At 40.0% G+C, this 19,171-nt stretch overlaps 1 protein-coding gene across 4 annotated transcripts in view; it reads left to right on the forward strand.

Annotated features, from left to right (window-relative positions):
- uxs1 (UDP-glucuronate decarboxylase 1) overlaps nucleotides 1-19,171 on the forward strand; it is a 69,348-nt gene that overhangs the window by 12,739 nt on the left and 37,438 nt on the right. For all 4 annotated transcript variants that reach the window (XM_052026554.1, XM_052026551.1, XM_052026552.1 and 1 more), the window contains exons 2-6: nucleotides 6,517-6,544; nucleotides 10,829-10,877; nucleotides 15,483-15,526; nucleotides 16,668-16,728; nucleotides 17,156-17,336. In XM_052026554.1, coding sequence (XP_051882514.1) covers nucleotides 6,517-6,544; nucleotides 10,829-10,877; nucleotides 15,483-15,526; nucleotides 16,668-16,728; nucleotides 17,156-17,336 — 363 coding nt within the window. The remainder of the gene's footprint in view (nucleotides 1-6,516; nucleotides 6,545-10,828; nucleotides 10,878-15,482; nucleotides 15,527-16,667; nucleotides 16,729-17,155; nucleotides 17,337-19,171) is intronic.

Here is a 19,171-nt window from a genome sequence, read left to right on the forward strand (position 1 = left end):
TCTGAATGTGTTCTAATCGAGAATTCTGTCATAATGTTTCATGCACCTTAGTCCTTAAGAGGAGCTCTTTACATTTTTTCTTTGCCAAATTAGTGCATTTCCATTGTAACATTTCACTATTTTCACATGCTTTCATCTTTTGAGCAAAGAGTTTTGCAAATAATTTAACTTTTGAGGCTCTTCTGGAGCAGGATGTAATAGATGATGCGAACATGCTTTTCATTTCGGTTATTTTGTTAATTTTTCTGGAATCTTTCTGGAAACACTTGGAAGGCATTCTAAAGTGGTGAGGTAAACAGATTTCTGCTAATGGCATGGATAAAATGAGGGATAAGGTCCTGCAATTTGTATTTAGCAGATAAAAAAGAAGGGTCTCTAAGGTGTAATCTTTTTTACTTTCAGTGCCAAGTGCTAGCAAGTATAGGAATAGGAGAATGGTTTAGAGGAATGCTTGGCTGAAGGGGTGCAGTGTGAGGAAGGGTTATAGATTTCTAGATAACTAGTACAACTTCTGGGAAAGTGAAACCTATTCAATCTGGACAGATTGTGCTTGATTGGAATGGGTCTAGCAGAAAGGTTTGCTAATACTATTGGGGAGAGATAAACTAATTTGGCAGGGGAATGGAATGCAGAATAGGATTATGGTAGGGGGCAATTATAGAACTAAAACTCACCTGTCTGTGTAGTGGGTGGAACCAGGAGGGGAACGGTGATGGTGGCTGGAGCGGAGGTGTGGGAAAGGGGACAAAATGGGAGCACCAGAGGAGGATCAGAAGGGGAGAGAGAGGGAAGGGGAAAAAAACCTAAAATTGGAAAACTCAAATATTCATACCATCGGGTTGTAGACTACCCAGGCGTGTTGTTCCTCTAGTCTGCGTTGGGCCTCAACCTGGTAGTGGAGAAGGCCGAGGTTGGGCAAGTCCTTGTGGGGAATGGGCAGGGGAATTGAAATGGCAGGCAACTGAGAGCTGGGGATGGCCATTGCAGACAGTGCAGGTACTCTGCCAGATGGTTGCCTAGTCTACACTTGGTCTCGCTGATGTAGAGGAGGCCACATCGGGAGCACCAAATGCAGTAGATGAGGTGGGAGAAGGTGCACGTGAATCTTTACCTCACCTGGAAGGCTTGTTTAGGTCCCTGGATGGTGGGGAGGGAGGAGGTGTAAGAACAAGTGCTACACCTCCTGTTGGAAAGTGCCAGGGGTCAGGGAGGGGTGGGTGGGGAGAGTAAGTGGCCCAGGGAGTCATGGAGCGAGTGATCCGTGCAGAAGGCAGAAAGGGATAAGGAGGAGAAAATGTGGCTGGTGGTGGGATCTCGTTGCAGCTGGCAGAAACGACAAAGGATGATAATGGTGGATGCAGAGGTCTGTAGGGTGAAAGAAGAGGACTATGGGAGCTCTATCTCTGTTCTGTTTGGAAGGAGGTGGGGTCAGAACAGAGGTATGAGACATGAGATGTGGGAGCAGGCTGCATCAACTGCAGAAGGAAAACCATGCTTCCTGAAAAAGGAGGACATTTCAGATGAGGTTTTCCATTCCAGCACATCTTGAGAGCAGATGTGGCAGAGACAGAGAAACTGGGAGAAAGGGATGGCATCCTTTACAAGAGACAGGGTGGGAAGAGCTGTAGTCTAAGTAGCCATGGGAGTCAGTGGGTTTATTGTAAATACCAGTGGATAGTTCGTCTCCAGAGATGGAGACAGATCTAGAAAAGGGAGAGAAGTGTCAGAAATGGTTCACGTGAATCTGAGAGCGGGCTGGAAGTCAGTCGCAAAGGTGATGAAATTGAGTTCTGCATGGGTGCAGGAAGCAGCACCAATGCAGTTATAAGTGTAACAGAGAAAGAGTTGGGAAGTGTTACCAGAGAAGGTTTGGAACAGGGACTGTTCCATCTAGCCAATGAAAAGACAGGCATTACTAGGGCCCAAGCAGGTGCCCATAGTTACACCTTTGATTTGTAGAAAGCGAGAGGAGTCAAAAGAGAAGTTGTTCACAGTAAGAACGTTCTGCCAGGTGGATGAGAGTGTTGGTGGAGGGGAACTGATTGGAGCTTTAAGACATTCCTGATAGGGGTTGGAGGTGTATAAAGACTAGTGAAGATGAGGCAGTGGGGACTGGGGAAATCAGAAGTTGTCAAAATGGTGGAGGGCATGTGATGAGGTGTTCCCGGATACAGGTGGGAAGGGATTGGGCAAGGGGAGATAAGATGGAGTCGAGGTATGAGGACACAAGTTCAGTGAGGCATGAACAGGCAGAAGCAGTGGGCCTACCAAGACAGTCCTGTTTGTGGATATTATAGAAGGTTATTCAAGTAACATCTTATTAGTGGAGCTTAGTTAAACAAAAAGTGGCAATCACTATGCTACTCCAAACATTCAGAGGGAAATTAGTGGAGCGGTATATAGATAAATCACAAAAAAAAGTGAGGGGGAAAAAGTAAGAGGGTATTTGTAGAAGAGGATTTCAAATTCCCCAATATTAACTGGGATTTCCTTGATATGAACGGCTTAAGAGATAGTAGAATTTTTAAAGTGTGTCCCAGAGAACTTTTTGAGCCAGTATATAGATAATCTCACTAGAGAAAGGGAAACTGTACCTAATCTTTGAGAATGTCGCCAGGCTAGTGGAGGTGTCAGTGGGAATGTACTGCAGATATAATGACCATAACACAAAAGTTTTAAGGTTGTTATGGAAGTAGAAAAGGATGGGATGTAAATTAAGTTCCTGAATTGTGGGAAGGCTGATTTGAAAATGATAAGGCAAGGTCTTGTAGAATTGCACTTGGGAGCTAATTGCAGTTGAGACTACTCGTGACCAGTGGGAGTTATTCAAAAATGCAATTGTGAGAATTCAGGGCCAATGTGTTCCTGTTAAAATGAAAGGTAAGGTAATCGAGGGATATCAACAGTTGGATAAAGAAAAGTATGTAGCTTATGGCAGGTATAGAAAACTGAAAGCAGGCTAGTCCCTATGGGAATTATTTTGGGGGAAAATCAATTAATTAGGAGGGTGAAGACTGGGCATAAAATAGCACTGGTAGGGAAAATTAAGGAAAATTCCAAAGCATTTTATAAGTATAGTAAGGGCAAAAAGGTAACCAGGGTCCAAAGTGGCAATCTGTACATGGAGCCAGGGCACATGTGAGGTTGTAAATGAATACTACTTGTGTATTCACTGTAGAGGAGGATATTGTAGTTGGAGAATTCAGAGAGGGGTATGGTAAGATTCTTGGAACAAATTAGATGTCTGTTTTAGATGTCTGTCTAGTAGGCTGAAAGGGAGGTAAACTCACAGGGTCTGATGAGATGTATCCCAGGCTGTATAGGAGGCAAGGCAGGTTAGGGCTGTGACAAAATTTTCAAATCTACTCTAGCCACAAAAGAGGTGCCAGCTAATTGGAGGACAGCAAATGTACCTTTACTCAAGAAAGGCAGCAGGGGTAAGTCAGTGAATCTAACATGAGTGGCAGGGAAATTATTGAGGGAAAAAAAACTTCTGAGGGACAGGATTAAACTACACTCAGAGGCAGGGATTAATCAAGGATGTTCAGCATAGTGTTGTTAAGGGGAGATCCTGTCTGACTGAACTTTTCAAAGAAGTAACTAGGTGCATTAATAAAGGTAGCTCAGTTGATGTAGTCTACATAGACTTCAGTAAGGTTTTGACCAGTTCTCACATGGTAGACTGGTCCAAAAGGTAATAGCCCACGAGACCAGGGCAATTTAGCAAATCGGATCTTAACTTGGCTTGGTATTAGGAAGCAGAGGGTGATGGTCAAGGGTTGTTTTTGTGATAGGAAATCTGTGCCCAGTAGTGCAGGGATTTGTGCTGGGACTCTTTTCTCCTAGATTCTCAAAATCTAATTATTCTAATCTGGCTATTTGTATGGATACATTTTCTTTAACACACAAGTTGTTCACTACCAACATAGTTATTCTGAAACTTTTGCCTTATAGATCCCTAACCACCCCCCCCCCCCCCCAAAAGATAACATTGTATGCAAAATGCCTATAACTTTGCTGGGTACTGCATATTAGGACAGATAATTTATGCTAAATATTTCTATTTTTTTTCCTCCTTAAGGCAGATGGGGATTATGTTGCCACTTTCATATCACTGGGGAGCAAGAAGCATTTGTCAATAATAAGATATTAATAGTAACGCAAATGCTTTGGAGAAGATTTGCGAGACCAATACTTGGAATGAGTGAGTTGTCTTATAAGCAAATGTTGTACAGACTAGAGTTTAGAAAGAGTGGGAGTGAGTGTACCTAATTTGTATATTCACTTTATTTTCAAGTTTACCAATCAGGAACCATTAATTTCCATACACTGACTTAATTATAATAGTCAAATTATAATTCTGAGCAGTTTTTTTTAAGTTGTACAATAACAAGTAACATTAAGCAGGTGGAAGTTGCCTTTCTGATGCACTTTTGTTGAGCACAATGTGTTGATCATAGAAATGTTGGGAGCAGGAGTGGGTTGCTAAACTCCTCAAGCTTGCTTCACCATTAAATAAAATTGTTGCTGATCTGGTTGTAATATTGGCTCCAAATTACCTTTCGCCCTTTTGCTTATCGGGTATCTATCCGCCTTAAATATTCAAATACATTGCTTCCATTATCCTTTTAGAAGAGATCCAATTACTTACAGAAAAAGTTTCACCACATCCCTCCTAAATGGGTAATCCTTTATTTTTAAGCAGTGGCAATTAGTTGTTGATTCTTACACAAGAGGAAACATCCTCTTCACATCTATCCTGTCAAGAACTCACACGATGTTATGTTTCAATTGTATCACCAATCATCCTTCTTTTAAAAACTCCAGTGGATACGAGCCTGGCCTGGCCAACCTTTCCTCATAGACAATCTGCTGGTCTGATAAACCTTCTCTGAACTGCTTCCAAAACAACAACATCTCCCCAAGCAAGGAGACTAACATTGTACACTGTACTGCAGATGTTGTCTCACCATGCCCTATATAATTGAAACATAGCCTTCCTACTTTTACATTCAATTTCGCTAGCAATAATGGTAACATTCTGTTAGCTTTCCTAATTATTTGCTGTATCTGGATGTCAGCCTTTTGTGAATCATACACTAAGATATCCAGATCCTTCTGCATTTCAGAGCTCTGCAATCTTTTGCCATTAGATAAAATGCTGCTTTTTAAAAACATTCTTTCCTGCCAAATTGTGAAATTTCCCACATCATACTCCATTTACTAGATCTTTGCCTACTGCTTTAACCTTTTCAATATCTCTTTCTGGGCTCCTTATGTTCTCTTCACAATTTAGCTTTGTCAGATATTATTTACATTTATGGAGTGTCAAATGAGATGTCATTGAAAGATGCAGTGCAGAAACATGTCCATGTGTGAAGGAGAAGAGTAATTGTACATGTTCTTGCATTATGTCAAGCAAGTTGAACATTTTTTTCTAATAATTATGGAAGGAACAGAGAAAAAACTTTGTGAAAGGAAGAATTGTTTCTTGCATCGTGATTTAAGTTTATAATTATATACTTGTATAGCCTGCATTGTTCAGTATTTGAGCCATGTTTAATATTTTGTTAGTTGTGATAACACTTTAATAGTGTAATATGGCAAATATAGTAGGCAAATTACTGTCACATTTTGACAGTGATCAGTATTAGAAATTGCATTACGTGTTCCAGGCTACTCTCATTGCTACACTGACAACGTGTACCTTTAAGCATAGGGGTACTGGTGAGAAATTTTGAGTGTGTGCAGGTCTGTCATGCAGTTCTAATAATGAATGAAAACTAAATCTATGTATCAGTTTGCATGCTTTGTATTTGGTCTTGTATTCAATCTTTGTGATTCCAGCTGTAGAAAGTTGCAGATATTGAACTAATGAAAGATGAGGTGCTCCTTTTTCTTCAAATGATCTCAATGAAGTAGCTCCTACCTAAGCTCCTCTGGTGCTTTGCCTAAATTCTAACTGATTTGGCAAAGAAAGAAAAAAAACAAATTTTTTTACTCCAACATCCATGTCATGGATTATATTTTTGAATATAACAGCCTGCCATTTTTAGTATAAATATTAGTATATTCCACCAAATTGCTAATAGAAAATTCCACGTAAGCAGTAAAAGAACTTTGTGTGTGTGTATACAGTAGATTATTAGAAGTGAGAAAGTAAGGATTAAAATTTAAATGCCTAAAGTAAGGGGTCTTTACTTCCTTCCAGCCGCTTTATTTGATTTGGAATTGTTATTGGGTTCAAGTTAGATGTTTCATTAAATCTTCTGAGATGCCTGATAGAAGTCTTCTAACTTTGTAGTTTTGAATACAGCCAATTCCTGCTCCCTTAAGCTTCAAAAGGGTAAAGAGATTCAAAAGGTCTGTTGTGTAATTTAGGGATTTAATATTGGGAAGTTATCGGGTCACTTTGGCTGGACGGGTGGGGGTCCCTATGTGGACTATGAAGTACAAATTTTCCCGTTGGTTGGCGTTGGTATTCTTGAGTATAAATACTCTGTTTTTCTGTTGCAGCTGTGTGGGGAAACTTTGTCACCATGAGGTAATGTACAGTTTGTAACTATTTTCCTAAAGTTCTACTGAACACTACTGTTAGTGTTGGTAGTTTTGAATGTAGCCTATTCCAGGTGCATTAAAACATGAAATTTTGCAAACCACTTCTTTAAATTATGAATTTAAAATTGGAGACTTCAGTTATTGTTTTTGGCAAAGAAGCAAATTTAATTTATGGCCTGGAATATGCCAAGTTTCTCAAATGTTCTTTGGGCAGCTTATGAATTATGCTTTCGGATCAAGGGTGGTAAGTAAGCTAATGTGAATTAATTCAGTTTGCATTTATTTATTAAACTATAAATTAGTAAAAATGGCTAAAGGTTTTGAAACAAAAACCTGAAATCCTGAGTGTTTTGTTTCATATATAAATAGTATTCTGATTAATTTTGTCCACTGTATTAGCCAAATTACAGTATTCCAGGTTGTTTCTGTGGACAGTGATACCCAAACTGTTGAAACCCATAATATTTATCAGTAAGAGAAAATCAAAAAAACTGCAGATATTGGAAATGTGAAACAAAACCAGAAAGTGCTAGAAATGCCCCACAGGTCAGGCAGCATCTGTGGAAGGAGAAACAGTTAATGTTTTGGATCCAGGACTGGGAAAGAGAAAAAAACGACTTGATGGGTCAATGAGAACAGTTGCAGAAAGATAAACTAACATGTAAAAGCTGTGAAATGCAGGTTGGAGCTGTAGGAAATGCCCATCAGGGTGGGCTTCATTGGTGGAGAGAGAAAAACTGAACTACAAGACCACAGACTCCCACAGCTATTGCAGTTATAGTTGCTCCCACCTGCTGCTTGCGAGAACTTCATTCCATTCTCCTACTTCCTCCAACGTACCTGTTCTGATGATTAATCCTTCTATACAGTTTCCTTTTGAAATGTCTTCCTTACTGTGGCTTTCTGTTGACCATATTTGATAGAGCCCTTGTCTGTGTTTCATCTATTTACTGCACTTCTGCCCTCGCCTATTCTTCTCCCGGACAGGGCAAGAGTAGAGTTTGCCTGGTCCTTACTTTCTACCGCACTGGCCTCCACATTCAACAGGTCATCATCTTCAACTTCTGTCACCTTCATTTCCACCACCAGACGCATTCTTTTCAGCACTCAAGGGATCATTCCCTTTTGCAACTCTCTGGTCTACTCTTGCACCTCCCACCAATCTTTCCATGGCACTTTCCCATAAAACTGGAAGAGATACAGCACTTGCCCCCTTTTTTTTTTTACCTCTTCCCTTACTACCATCCGGGGACCCTAACAACCGTGCCCTATCAGAGATGTTCACTTTTTCCTATCTACCTCGTCTCCCACCCTCTGCAACTTAAAGCTAATTTGTTTTCTCTTTTTCCCAGTTCTGATAAAGAATCTTTGACCTGAAATGATAAACTTGTTTCCTTTTCCACAAATGTTGCTTTTGACCTGCTGATGTTGCCAGCATTTTCTGTTTTTTTTTATTTTGGCATTTATTCAGTTTGGTGCGCTTGAATCAATTACTGATCTAATGAGTTATGCTGAATATTATTTTCAGCATGAGCAACATTCCATTGACATGAACATTTAAATGTGTCATTAAATCTGGTAATAAAGTGCCACATATGTTAAGAAAGGATTATTATTGCACTAGTGTCCTTCTGATAACAAAGGGTAAACAAATTTACAGACAATGCTAAAAATACTCAGCAGGTCAGGTAGTATCTGTGGAGAGAGAAACCAAGTTGCTCCTTCAGATCAATGACTAATAAGAACTTGGAAAAGTAATTTTTTTTTGAGAGTGGGGAACCGGGGAGGGTGGAGAAATCAGTAAGTCTGTGATAGAGTGCAATCAAGAGAAACTTGATGAACGGGTGATATTGGTGCCACCTGTGAAAGGGTAGGAAAGACTTGTTTGTTGCAGTTTTTCCTGTGTGAAGGAGGTGTAAATAGAAGCAGATGAATGACAAAAAAGGAGAGGGAAACTGAGATAACAGCATTTGCTAGAAATCTGAAATAAAAGGGAATGCTAGAAATTCCTGCCTAGAAAGAGAAAAGCCTGAGTTAACTGTGTCTGTGGACAACCTTGCAAGAGAACTGGTCCATTCTGGGAAATTGTTGAATTCAATGATGGGTCCTGAGGGCTCTAGTGTTCACAGATGGAAGATGTGATGCTGTTTCTCAACTTTGTATTGGGCTTGGTTGGAAAAGGTGTAAGATGCCAAAGATAGAGATCAAAGTGGAAGATCGGTAGAGAATTTGTGACAGAACCCAGGAAACTTGGGGCCACCAGTGCGAACTATACGGAGGTTTCCACAAGGCAGGTGCCAACCAGTGTTTAATTTCTCCACTGTAGAGGAGACAACATCATGTGCACCAACGAAGTAGTGCACGTGAATTACTGTTTCAGCTAGGAGGACTGTTTGGTCCCCTGAATGGTGGGAAGGGAAGAGGTAAAAGGACAGATGTTGCATATTATGCATTTGGCTAGGAGGAAGTTGCAGTGAGAAAAGGAATGGGTGGAGGTGGAAGAATAAATCAGATGGCTACGAGGGAAATGGTCCCTTTGGAATTCTGAAAAGGGAGGGGAGAAAATGTGCTTGAAGGTGGCATCTTCTTGTTGGTGAAAATTACAAAGGATGATCCAGTGAATGTGTAAACTAATGGGGTGGAAAGTGAGGATAAGGGGTTCCCTATCCTTGCTGTGGGTGGGAGAAAAGGGGATGAGAGCAGGAGAGTGGGAAAATGAACGGAGGCAGTGGAGTAGAAGCCAAAGTGTCTTCATCAGAGCAAACTCCCACTTTTCACACCTCTCCGGGGCCTCCATTTCCTCCATCTTCACTAATAACCACTCCCTCTCTAGAGGCACCTTGCCATGTAACTACAGGAAAAGCATCACCTGTCCTTTTGCGCCTTCCCTTCTTGCATCCAGAGACCCAGACCTTCCTTCCATGTAAAACAAGATTTAAAAAAAACATTTGGACAGGCACATGGATAGGAAGGATACAAAGGATTAGAGGCCAAATATAGGCAAATGGGATTAGCTTAGATAGTAACAAAGATAAGTGGAGGGACGTAGTGTTGCAGAAGCAGAATGTCTACAGAAGGACTTGGAAGGGTTAGGAGAGTGGGCAAAGAAGTGGAAGATGGAATACAGCATAGGGAAGTGGTGGGTTATGCACTTTGGTAGGCAGAATAAAGGTGTAGACTATTTTCTAGATGGGGAGAGAATTCTGAAATTGGAGGTGCAAAGGGACTTAGGAGTCCTACTTTAGGATTCTCTTAAGGTTAACTTGCATGTTGAGTAGATAGTAAGGAAGGCAAATGCAATGTTAGCATTCATTTTGAGAGGACTAGAATATAAAAGCAAGGATGTACTGCTGAGGCTTTGAGACATTATAAGGTGTTGGTCTTTCTGCACTTGGAGTATTGTGAACAATTTTGAGTCCTGTATCTAAGGAAAGATGTGCTGCCCCTGGAGAGGGTATATAGGAGGTTCATAAGAATGATCCCGGGAATGAAAGGCTTGATGTATGAGGAGCATTTGATAGCTCTGGGTATGTACTCAATGGAGTTCAGAAGGATGAGGGGACATTTCATTGAAACATACCAAATACTGAAAGGTCTGGATAGAGTGGATGTGGAGGAGATGTTTCCATTAGTAGGAGGGTCTAGGATCAGAGGGTACAGCCTCAGAATAAGAGGACGTCCCTTTAAAACTGAGATGAGGAGGAATTTCTTCAGCCAGAGGGTGTGAATCTGTGGAATTCATTGCTACAAGAGGGCTGTGGAGGCCAAGTCATTGGGCTCATTTAAGGCAGAGATTGATGGGTTCTTGATTGGTTCAGGGGTTAAGAAGGCGGAAGAATGGGGTTGAAAAACAATCAGCCATGATTGAATGGAGGAGCAGACTCAATGGACCGAATGGTCTAATTCTGCTCCTATATCTTATTGTCCCTGAGTTTCCAGTTGCTTGTCATTTTAAATCTCCATCCCACTTTCTGACTTTGGTTTCTTGCGTTGTTCGAATGAAGTGCAACATAAGCTCAGAGAACAGCATCTTGCTTTCAAATTGGGTACATTACAGCCCTCTGGACTTAACATTGAATTCAATCATTTTTGATATCCAGCTTTTCTGGTTTGTCAGAACTGGCTGGTTCTGATAAAGGTGCATCAACATAATATTAACTCAGTTTTTCTTTCCACAAATGCTGCCTTACCTGCTGAGGTATTTAGAATATTTTCTTTTGTTAATTACACTTATTTTATTGTATTTTTTTTTACTCCTCCCTTATGACAGATCATTGCAAGAAGAAGGAGAACAAAAAATTGAGAGGAAAATAGAAGAGGTCAGTCAACTGACTTTTAATCATGTTCTATTAGTTTGTAAGTAAGAGTAGAAAACATTGTTCAAACTATACTATACTGATTAAAAAAAAAATGGAACATTATGCTCTGGTGTGTGCCTTCTGAAGGTCTCATTTTTAAAATTACTTATTTAAATGTTGGTGATGGCATAATATGCCAGTTATTGTTTGACCCTGTTTGTTTTGAGGGTTTCTGAAAACCAGAGAAATATGCAGATCAGATGAGGTAGTGCTGACTGGATTCCTTTCAAAGATTATCTCCCTAACACAAATGGTTACTAATTTGGTAATTTTTGAGCAGCTTTTCTGGTAGTAGCCCAGAAATTAAAAGAATTGTAGAATTCATTTTCATGCTTTGCCATGGCAGGAATGGTGTTGGAATCTGAAATAAAAGCAAAACTGTTGAAAACGCTCTGCAAGTTGGGAGGCATCTGTGGAAAGAGACACAGTTAACTTTTCAGGTCAAATACCCTACATGAGAACTGGGAAAGAGGGGAGGAAAAAAAATGTTGGTTTTGAGTTGCAGTAGGGGTAGGATGAAGGGAATATCTCTGCTAAGGTAAGGCCACAGTTGCTATGGAGATGAGTTGTGGATGAAATCATCTGGCTGATGGTTAAATGAGGGAGCTTAGATGAGGAGAACATGAACAAAGAAACGTAAAAGCGGATAGACAGGGAACAAAGGAGTAAAAGCAGTAAAATGCAGAGGTGTAGGTAATGCCCAACAGGTCAATTGGTGTTAATGGAGAAAAACTGAGGCAATGTTACGCAGAATGGATGACCTACAGCAGAACTGTCCACTTCTGATGCAAACTGAGAAAGCAAGTTACCTAAAGTTGGAGAATTTGATATTGAGTCTGGAAGACTGTAACGTACCCAGGTGGAACTTGAAGTTATGTTCCTCAATCTTGCATTTGACTTCGTTACAAGACAGACAGGTCAGAATGGACGTGTGATGGAGAGTTAAAGTGGGAGCCGACAGGAAGTTTGGGGTCAATGCTGTAGACGGAACTTGGGTGTTCTGCAAAATATGTTGACCTTGCTGAATTAATTTATTCTCCCTAATGTATGGTAGATTCTCTCTACTCCAGTGTTTAAGTTCATTTGGAATTGGTGATTTGGCAGACTTAATAACTAATTGGTATTGGTTTATTATTGTCACTTGTGCTGAGGTACAGTGAAGAACTTGTCTTGCATACCAGTTGTATAGGTCAATTCATTACACAGTGCAGTTACATTGAGGTAGTACAGGTAAAAACAATAACAGTACAGAGTAAAGTGTCGCAGCTACAGAGAAAGTGCAGGTAGACAATAAGGTGCAAGGTCACAACAAGGTAGATCGTGAGGTCATAGTCCATCTCATCGTATAAGGGAACCGTTCAATAGTCTTATCACGGTGGGATAGAAGCTGTCCTTAAGTCTGGTGGTACGTGCCTTCAGGCTCCTGTATCTTCAACCTGATGGAAGAGGAGAGAAGAGAGAATGACCCGGGTGGGTGGGGTCTTTGATTATGCTGGCTGCTACACTAAGGCAGCAAGAGGTAAAGACAGAGTCCAAGGAGGGGAGGCTGGTTTCTGTGACGTGCTGGGCTGGGTCCACAACTCTGCAGTTTCATGCAGTCCTGGGCAGAGCGGTTGCTGTACCAAGCCGTGATGTATCCAGATAGGATGCTTTCTGTGGTGCATCGATTAAAAGTTGGTGAGTGTCAAAGAGGACAAACTGAATTTCTTGAGCCTCCTGAGGAAGTAAAGGTGCTGGTGAGCTTTCTTGGTCATAGCATCTATATAATTTGACCAGGACAGGCTATTGGAGATGTTCACTCCCTGGAACTTGAAGCTCTCAACCCTCTCGACCTCAGCACTATTGATGTAGACAGGTGCATGTACACCGCCCCCTTTCCTGAAGTCAATGACCAGCTCTTTTGTTTTGTTGACATTTAGGGAAAGGTTGTTGTCATAACACTATTGCCACTAAGCTCTCTATCTCCTTCCTATACCCCGACTCATCATTATTTGAGATGCAGCCTACTACAGTGGTATCTTCTGCAAACTTGTAGATGGAGTTAGAGCAGAGTCTGGCCACACAGTCATGAGTATATAGGGAGTAGAGTAGAGGTCTGAGGACACAGCCTTGTGGGGCACCAGTGTTGAGAATAATTGTGCCAGAGGTATTGCTGCCTATCCTTGCCGATTGCAGTCTGTTGGTCAGAAAGTCAAGGATACAGTTATGGAGGGAGGTGTTGAGTCCTAGGTGACAAGTTTGCTTGAAATTATAGTATTGAAGACAGTAAACAATAGTCTAATGTAGGTGTCTTTACTGTCCAGATGCTCCAGAGCTGAGTGTAGGGCCAGGGAGATGACGTCCGCTGTAGACCTGTTTCAGCGATAGGCGAATTGCAATGGGTTGAGATTGTCTGGGAGGCTGGAGTTGATGCGTGCCATGACCAGCTTCTCAAAGCACTTCATGATGGTGGCTGTCAGAGCCGCTGGGCGGTAGTCATTAAGGCATGTTACCTTGCTTTTCTTCGGTAGCGGGATGATAGTGGTCTTCTTAAAACAGGTGGGAACCTGAGATTGAAGCAGGGAGAGGTTAAATATGTCTGCAAATACTCCCACAAGCTGATCAGCACAAGATCTGAGCACACAGCCAAGGGCATTATCTGGGCCAGATGCTTTCCTCGTGTTCGCTCTCCGGAAGACTGATCTTGCATCCTTGACAGTGACCACTGGTTCAGTTGCATTGGAGGATATCAGGGTGGATGCTGACAATCCACTTTCCTTTTGTTCAAAACATGCATAGAATGCGTTAAGCTCATCAGGAAGGGATGCGCTGTTGTTAACTATGCAGCCTGTCTTTGTCTTGTAGCCTGTTATGGCATGTAAGCACTGCCGTAACTGACGGCTGGTCTGGGACTCTATTTTGAGTCGGTATTGTCCCTTGGCATTCCTGATAGCTTTCCGAAGGTCATATCTCAATTTCTTGTACAGGTCAGGATCACCAGATTTGTGTGCAGCAGTCCTTGACTTCAGTAGGGAGTGGATCGTCCATGATTTCCAGTTTGGGAACACCCGTATTGTCCTTTTTGGTACACAGTCCTCAACATACTTGCTGATAAAGTCCGTGATGTTGATGACGTACTCATCTAGACTGGCAGCTGAGTCTTTGAACATGGACCATTCCACTGTCTCAAAGCAGTCGCGTAGAAGCTCATCTGTTTCCTCAGACCAGCAATGCGTGACTTTTGCTATCCTGACATAAGGCTGACTTTTCATATTGATGACCCCACTGATGCCTATTTACTTTTTTTTACTTTCTCTGCTCTGGTCACAAAACCAAAGAGCTTTCAAAGTGACCTTTTGTCTGCTATAGAAGAGAGAAACAAAAGACTGCAGAGGCTGGAATCTAGATGAAAAACACAATGATGCTGGAGGAACTCAGCAGGCCAGGCAGCATCCATGGAGAAAAGCAGGTGGTCAACGTTTCAGGTCAAGACCCTTCTTCAGGCCTGAAGATAGGAAAAGGGGAAGCCCAATATATAGGAGGAAAAAGCAGAGCAGTGATAGGTGGACAAAAGAGAAGGTGGGGTGGGCACAGGGTGGTGATAGGTAGATGCAGGTAAGAGATAGTGATAGACAGGGGGGAAGGGGAGAGGGGAATGGGTCAAAGGTAAGAAAAGAAAGGGGTGGGGGGAAGGGGCTAGGAAAGAGAAGAAGCATGGTGGATGGTTTGTGGGGAAGGGGTGTGGGGATTACCCAAAGTGGGAGCATTCAATGTTCATGCCGTTAGGCCGCAAGGTTCCAAGATGGAAAATGAGGTGCTGTTCCTCCAGTTTGCGCCTGGAATTCTCCTGGCAGTGGAGGAGGCTGAGGGCTGTCATATCAGTGATAGTGTGGGAGGGGGAGTTGAAATGACTGGCAAAGGGAAGATGCAAGTCGTGGTTATGGACAGACTATGCCTGACCCATAGAATCCTGAAGTGCCCTTTTCCTCTTTCTGACCCAGGTGTTTGTCCTTCACTTCGTTCTAGCCCACGTGTTATACATGCAGCTGTGGTCTCGGCCTGATATAATGGTGAAGATCATCTGAATCTCTTACCTGTAACTTTGGAGAAAGTGATCACTTAATAACGTTTCTTACCACTTCTTGATATGATCCTTCAGAGCTTCTGAATAAATGTTTCCTTCCAGAGTCAAGGATTATCATGGGAATGACTCATGGGTGCAAGAACCAGTACAAAATGCTGGATTGTTTGTGGGTGAAAATCAGTATAAAACATTAGCATACTGTATATGATTATTAAAATATATTCAATTCTATGGTTAAGCAAGACAGAAGGTTCCCACTGTTCCATTCATCAAAATTGTAGTTGTTTCTTGTAAAGTTTAGTTTTTCAAAGAATGAAAGGTTCCCTACTGTTGTGAAACTTGAAAGGACTATCTTTGAAATATGACATTTTTTATACTGTTGGTTTGTTTTAGCCTAAGGCGAAGACTGTTACAGAAAATTGCCTTTGTGAATTACCACGTTTTCACATGCTGAATGATGAGTATAATTTTAAAACTGATGTTGACGTATTTTCATGTTTCAGGCTATGATGCCCTTGAAGGAAAAAATTAGAGAAATAGAAACAAGGTAAATAATAAATCCATTTGCTTAGATTAGATTATATGAATTGAACTGAAATTAAGTAATGTGGATGAAAGCTTTTGTGGAATATAAATTCTGGCAGAGACCATTTGGTCAGAAGGGCCTGCTTCTATAAATTCTGTAACTGAATTTTGTAAATTTAAGTTCCATTTCAAACTGTTACCTGGAATGAAGCAAATTCACTTAATGTTAGAAATAATTCTGTTTTGGAAATGGGAAGCATGATGGAGCTAACATTGTTCTGAAATGTTGTTCCTCTATTGCTAATTCTGAATTTGTGCCACTTGTAACAAATCTTTAGCATATGCTTTTGATGAAACTTTTATCTATCTTATTATTATCAAATAGCCTTGAATTTCTTTCAAAACTTATTTTTTGAAATTTTGGGTTTATTTGGGTGTGAATTTATTGACTGCTTGGTGCTTTTTTATATGTTTTAAGTAAGTTGCAAAACTTAATTTTTAATGTGATGCCTTTCTCACGATGTCCCAAATGTTTTGACTTTTAACATCAGCTGTTTGGCATACTATTTTCCTTGACTGATTTATTGCAGTATCAAAACATTATGCATTATTAATCCCAATATTATTTTAGCTGAGAATTATGGATCATTATGTTTCCAATCCTTTGGTTTATTCTGATGAGCTGAGTTTTAATATCAGCATGGTAGTGTCATCTATGTAATTACTCCAAGCTTGTCATTGTCGCCAACCCTCTGCAGTGCTCTGAACCAGATGTACCTAATTACAAGCAATGAATTGCAATTCTTTCAGGCTGCATTGCAAAAAGCATTGATGTATCCAGTTGAGGTTTACAGACATTAGGAAAGTGATTGATATCATGATGGATATTTTGATGGATATGCTTGGTGTAAACTAAGTGTCAAAAAGATTCAGAAATGAAATTGCTGATCTTTCATTTCTACAAATGGGAGTTCTTGTCTGATCCACTCATTACAGATGCTACTGGTTTCTTTGGTAAATTTTAATAGATGAACTTCAATGTTGTATGACAAATATATTCACAAATGAAATATAAGTACTTAATTGGAATGTAGAATTGATTGTTGGCAATTACTTTTTTTATATTAATTGAGACAACCAGAAATTTTTTTTGTTTCCAATAGTATGTTACAAAAATATCCTCCAGTAAAATTCCTTTCCGAAAAGGATCGCAAAAGAATTCTCGTAAGTCATTTTTATTTCCTATTTGTCCATCAAAACAGTTGTATTATGAGCTATTATATCTGATAAAGTGGTTTATTTTTACTTTTTTCATTTCTTTAGTTGGAACAGTAGTGTAAATATTTACAGGAAGCAATTAATTTTTACAGTTGACTCAGTTTGCATGCTAAATTTAACTGACAGCATGATTTGATTTGTATATGCTCTCATAAATGTGTAGTCAGCATCATTAAATTGGGGTGAATTATGAGGCTGTGAACCCTGCTTTGTCCTCTTTTTCTGTCATCTCATCTATCTGTGATGTCTCCCCCATGCCGGCATCCTGTCATTGAAGAGCAGCCTTGACACCAAATCTTAAAAGTTTGTGTGCAGTCAAAAACACATTTGATTGAAAACAATTTTATTCTTTGTGTTATGCTTTTTATTGCAGATAACTGGAGGAGCTGGATTTGTAGGTTCCCATCTTGCTGATAAACTCATGATGGATGGCCATGAAGTAACTGTCGTTGACAACTTTTTCACAGGACGGAAGAGGAACGTTGAACATTGGATTGGTCATGAAAACTTTGAATTAATCAATCATGATGTGGTAGAACCATTATATATTGAAGGCAAGTTATGATCTGTCCATCTTTGTAGGATCTCTTATGAAAAATGGCCAATCAAATCACTATTTTGGGGCAGTTTATTGTGCAGTATTTTAAGAAAAATTTGTGGAAAATGGAAGTAAAAATTGAAATATGTGTAGTAGTAAGTAGAGATGTGAGTAATTTGTCCCTTTTCCCTGATTCTTCATCCAGTGAGATCATGATTTATTTTTAACCTTGTCCACTTATCTGCCTATTCCCATATCCCTGAATCTTTTAGTGTTCAACAATTCACCAGTCTTGATCTTGTATATATAATGTAATGACTAAGCATCCACAACAGCAGCGATGGCTCATTCCAAAGGTGCAGAATCACTAAACTCGAGTTTCTCTTAATCTAAGTACTAAATGGCTAACCGTTTATCCAGAGAGAAGAAACAGCCTCTCAGTCTATTATGTCTCAATTATCCCTAACCCTCTCATTTATTCTAAACTCCAGTGAATATTGATCAATCTTATTCAATGTTTCCTTGTAGGATGACCACTTCATCTTAGGAATAAACCTAGTGAACCTTTGCTGCACTTAGTCCAAAGCAATTATATCAACACTGTACTCAGTACTTTAAATGAGATTTCAGCCATTCTGCATTGTCTTTGGCAAGACTTTGCTTTAGCTTTCCAACCCCCTTACAATAAATGACAACATTACAACTGTGTTCCTAACTGTACGCAGTATCTGGATGTGTACTTCTTTTCATGAACTGGAATGCCAATATCCTTCTGTAAACCAAAGTTTACTACTTTTTTTTACTATTTAAAAGAAATTTTGATTTCCATTATTCACACCAAAGTGTGTAATATCACATTTTCCCACATTTGTACTCTGTCTGTCATCTTGACCACTTGCTTATCCTTGCTGCAACCTTTTGTCTATCATAGTGTTCACTTTCCCTTCTAGTCTTGTATCATTTGCAAACTTGGACATTATACACGATACTTCTATCTGTGGTTATTTTAAATTTATAGTAGAAGAGACCCTACTAGTAACAGTATGCCAGCTTGAAAATATTTGTGTTTTTTTTTTCCCTTTTCTAATTTCAGACTCTTAAAGATCAATGCTTATATGTTATCTCTGTGGCATTATTTGATATCACCACTTATTTTTGTAATACATTGCCTTTTGAAAATTCAAAGACACCACATCCATTAGTTTCCCCTAAACTACCTTGCCAGTTACATCCCTTTTTTATTTAAAAAAAAGTAGTTTTGTTGAACACAGCTTTCCCTTCTGAACCATATGTTGACTCAAAATATTGTAACATAATTAAGCAAAATACCCTCTTACCTAGTCTCATGTAGCACTTTGATGACAGCAGGTGTCAGGCAAACTGATGAGCAATTCTTTAAATTTTCATTACTTATAATGTCTTCATAAAGTTTGAAGTTCCTTGTGATTATTGCATTACCTTGTTATCAGCTTTCCTCACTTCTTGATTAATTCTTTCCCCAATTAAATTGTTACTGTTGGGGTTTCTCTTTTTTACACACAAGCTGTTATGTTGCCACCTAGTCTACTTCATGTTCTTCTGGGTCAAGATGATTCCCCATTGTCCTTTGTTTTCAAAGATAACCCATCATTTTCCATTTTGTTTGTCCTTTCTAAACCTAGCATGACTTTATCTTTCCACACAGCCTTGAATTCTACATAGATGTGAACATAATGTCAGAAATGAAATGTATTTACTGGCATATGATGTCAAGGCCACTGAAATCAAGTTTAAAAATCTTCCAGCAATTAGAATATTAAATAAAGTGTCGATTGGCTAATCATTACCTTGTTGTGGCATCACAGCAAGTGT

This window comes from Pristis pectinata, chromosome 11 (assembly GCF_009764475.1).
Source record: "Pristis pectinata isolate sPriPec2 chromosome 11, sPriPec2.1.pri, whole genome shotgun sequence".
Classification (NCBI taxonomy): domain Eukaryota; kingdom Metazoa; phylum Chordata; class Chondrichthyes; order Rhinopristiformes; family Pristidae; genus Pristis; species Pristis pectinata.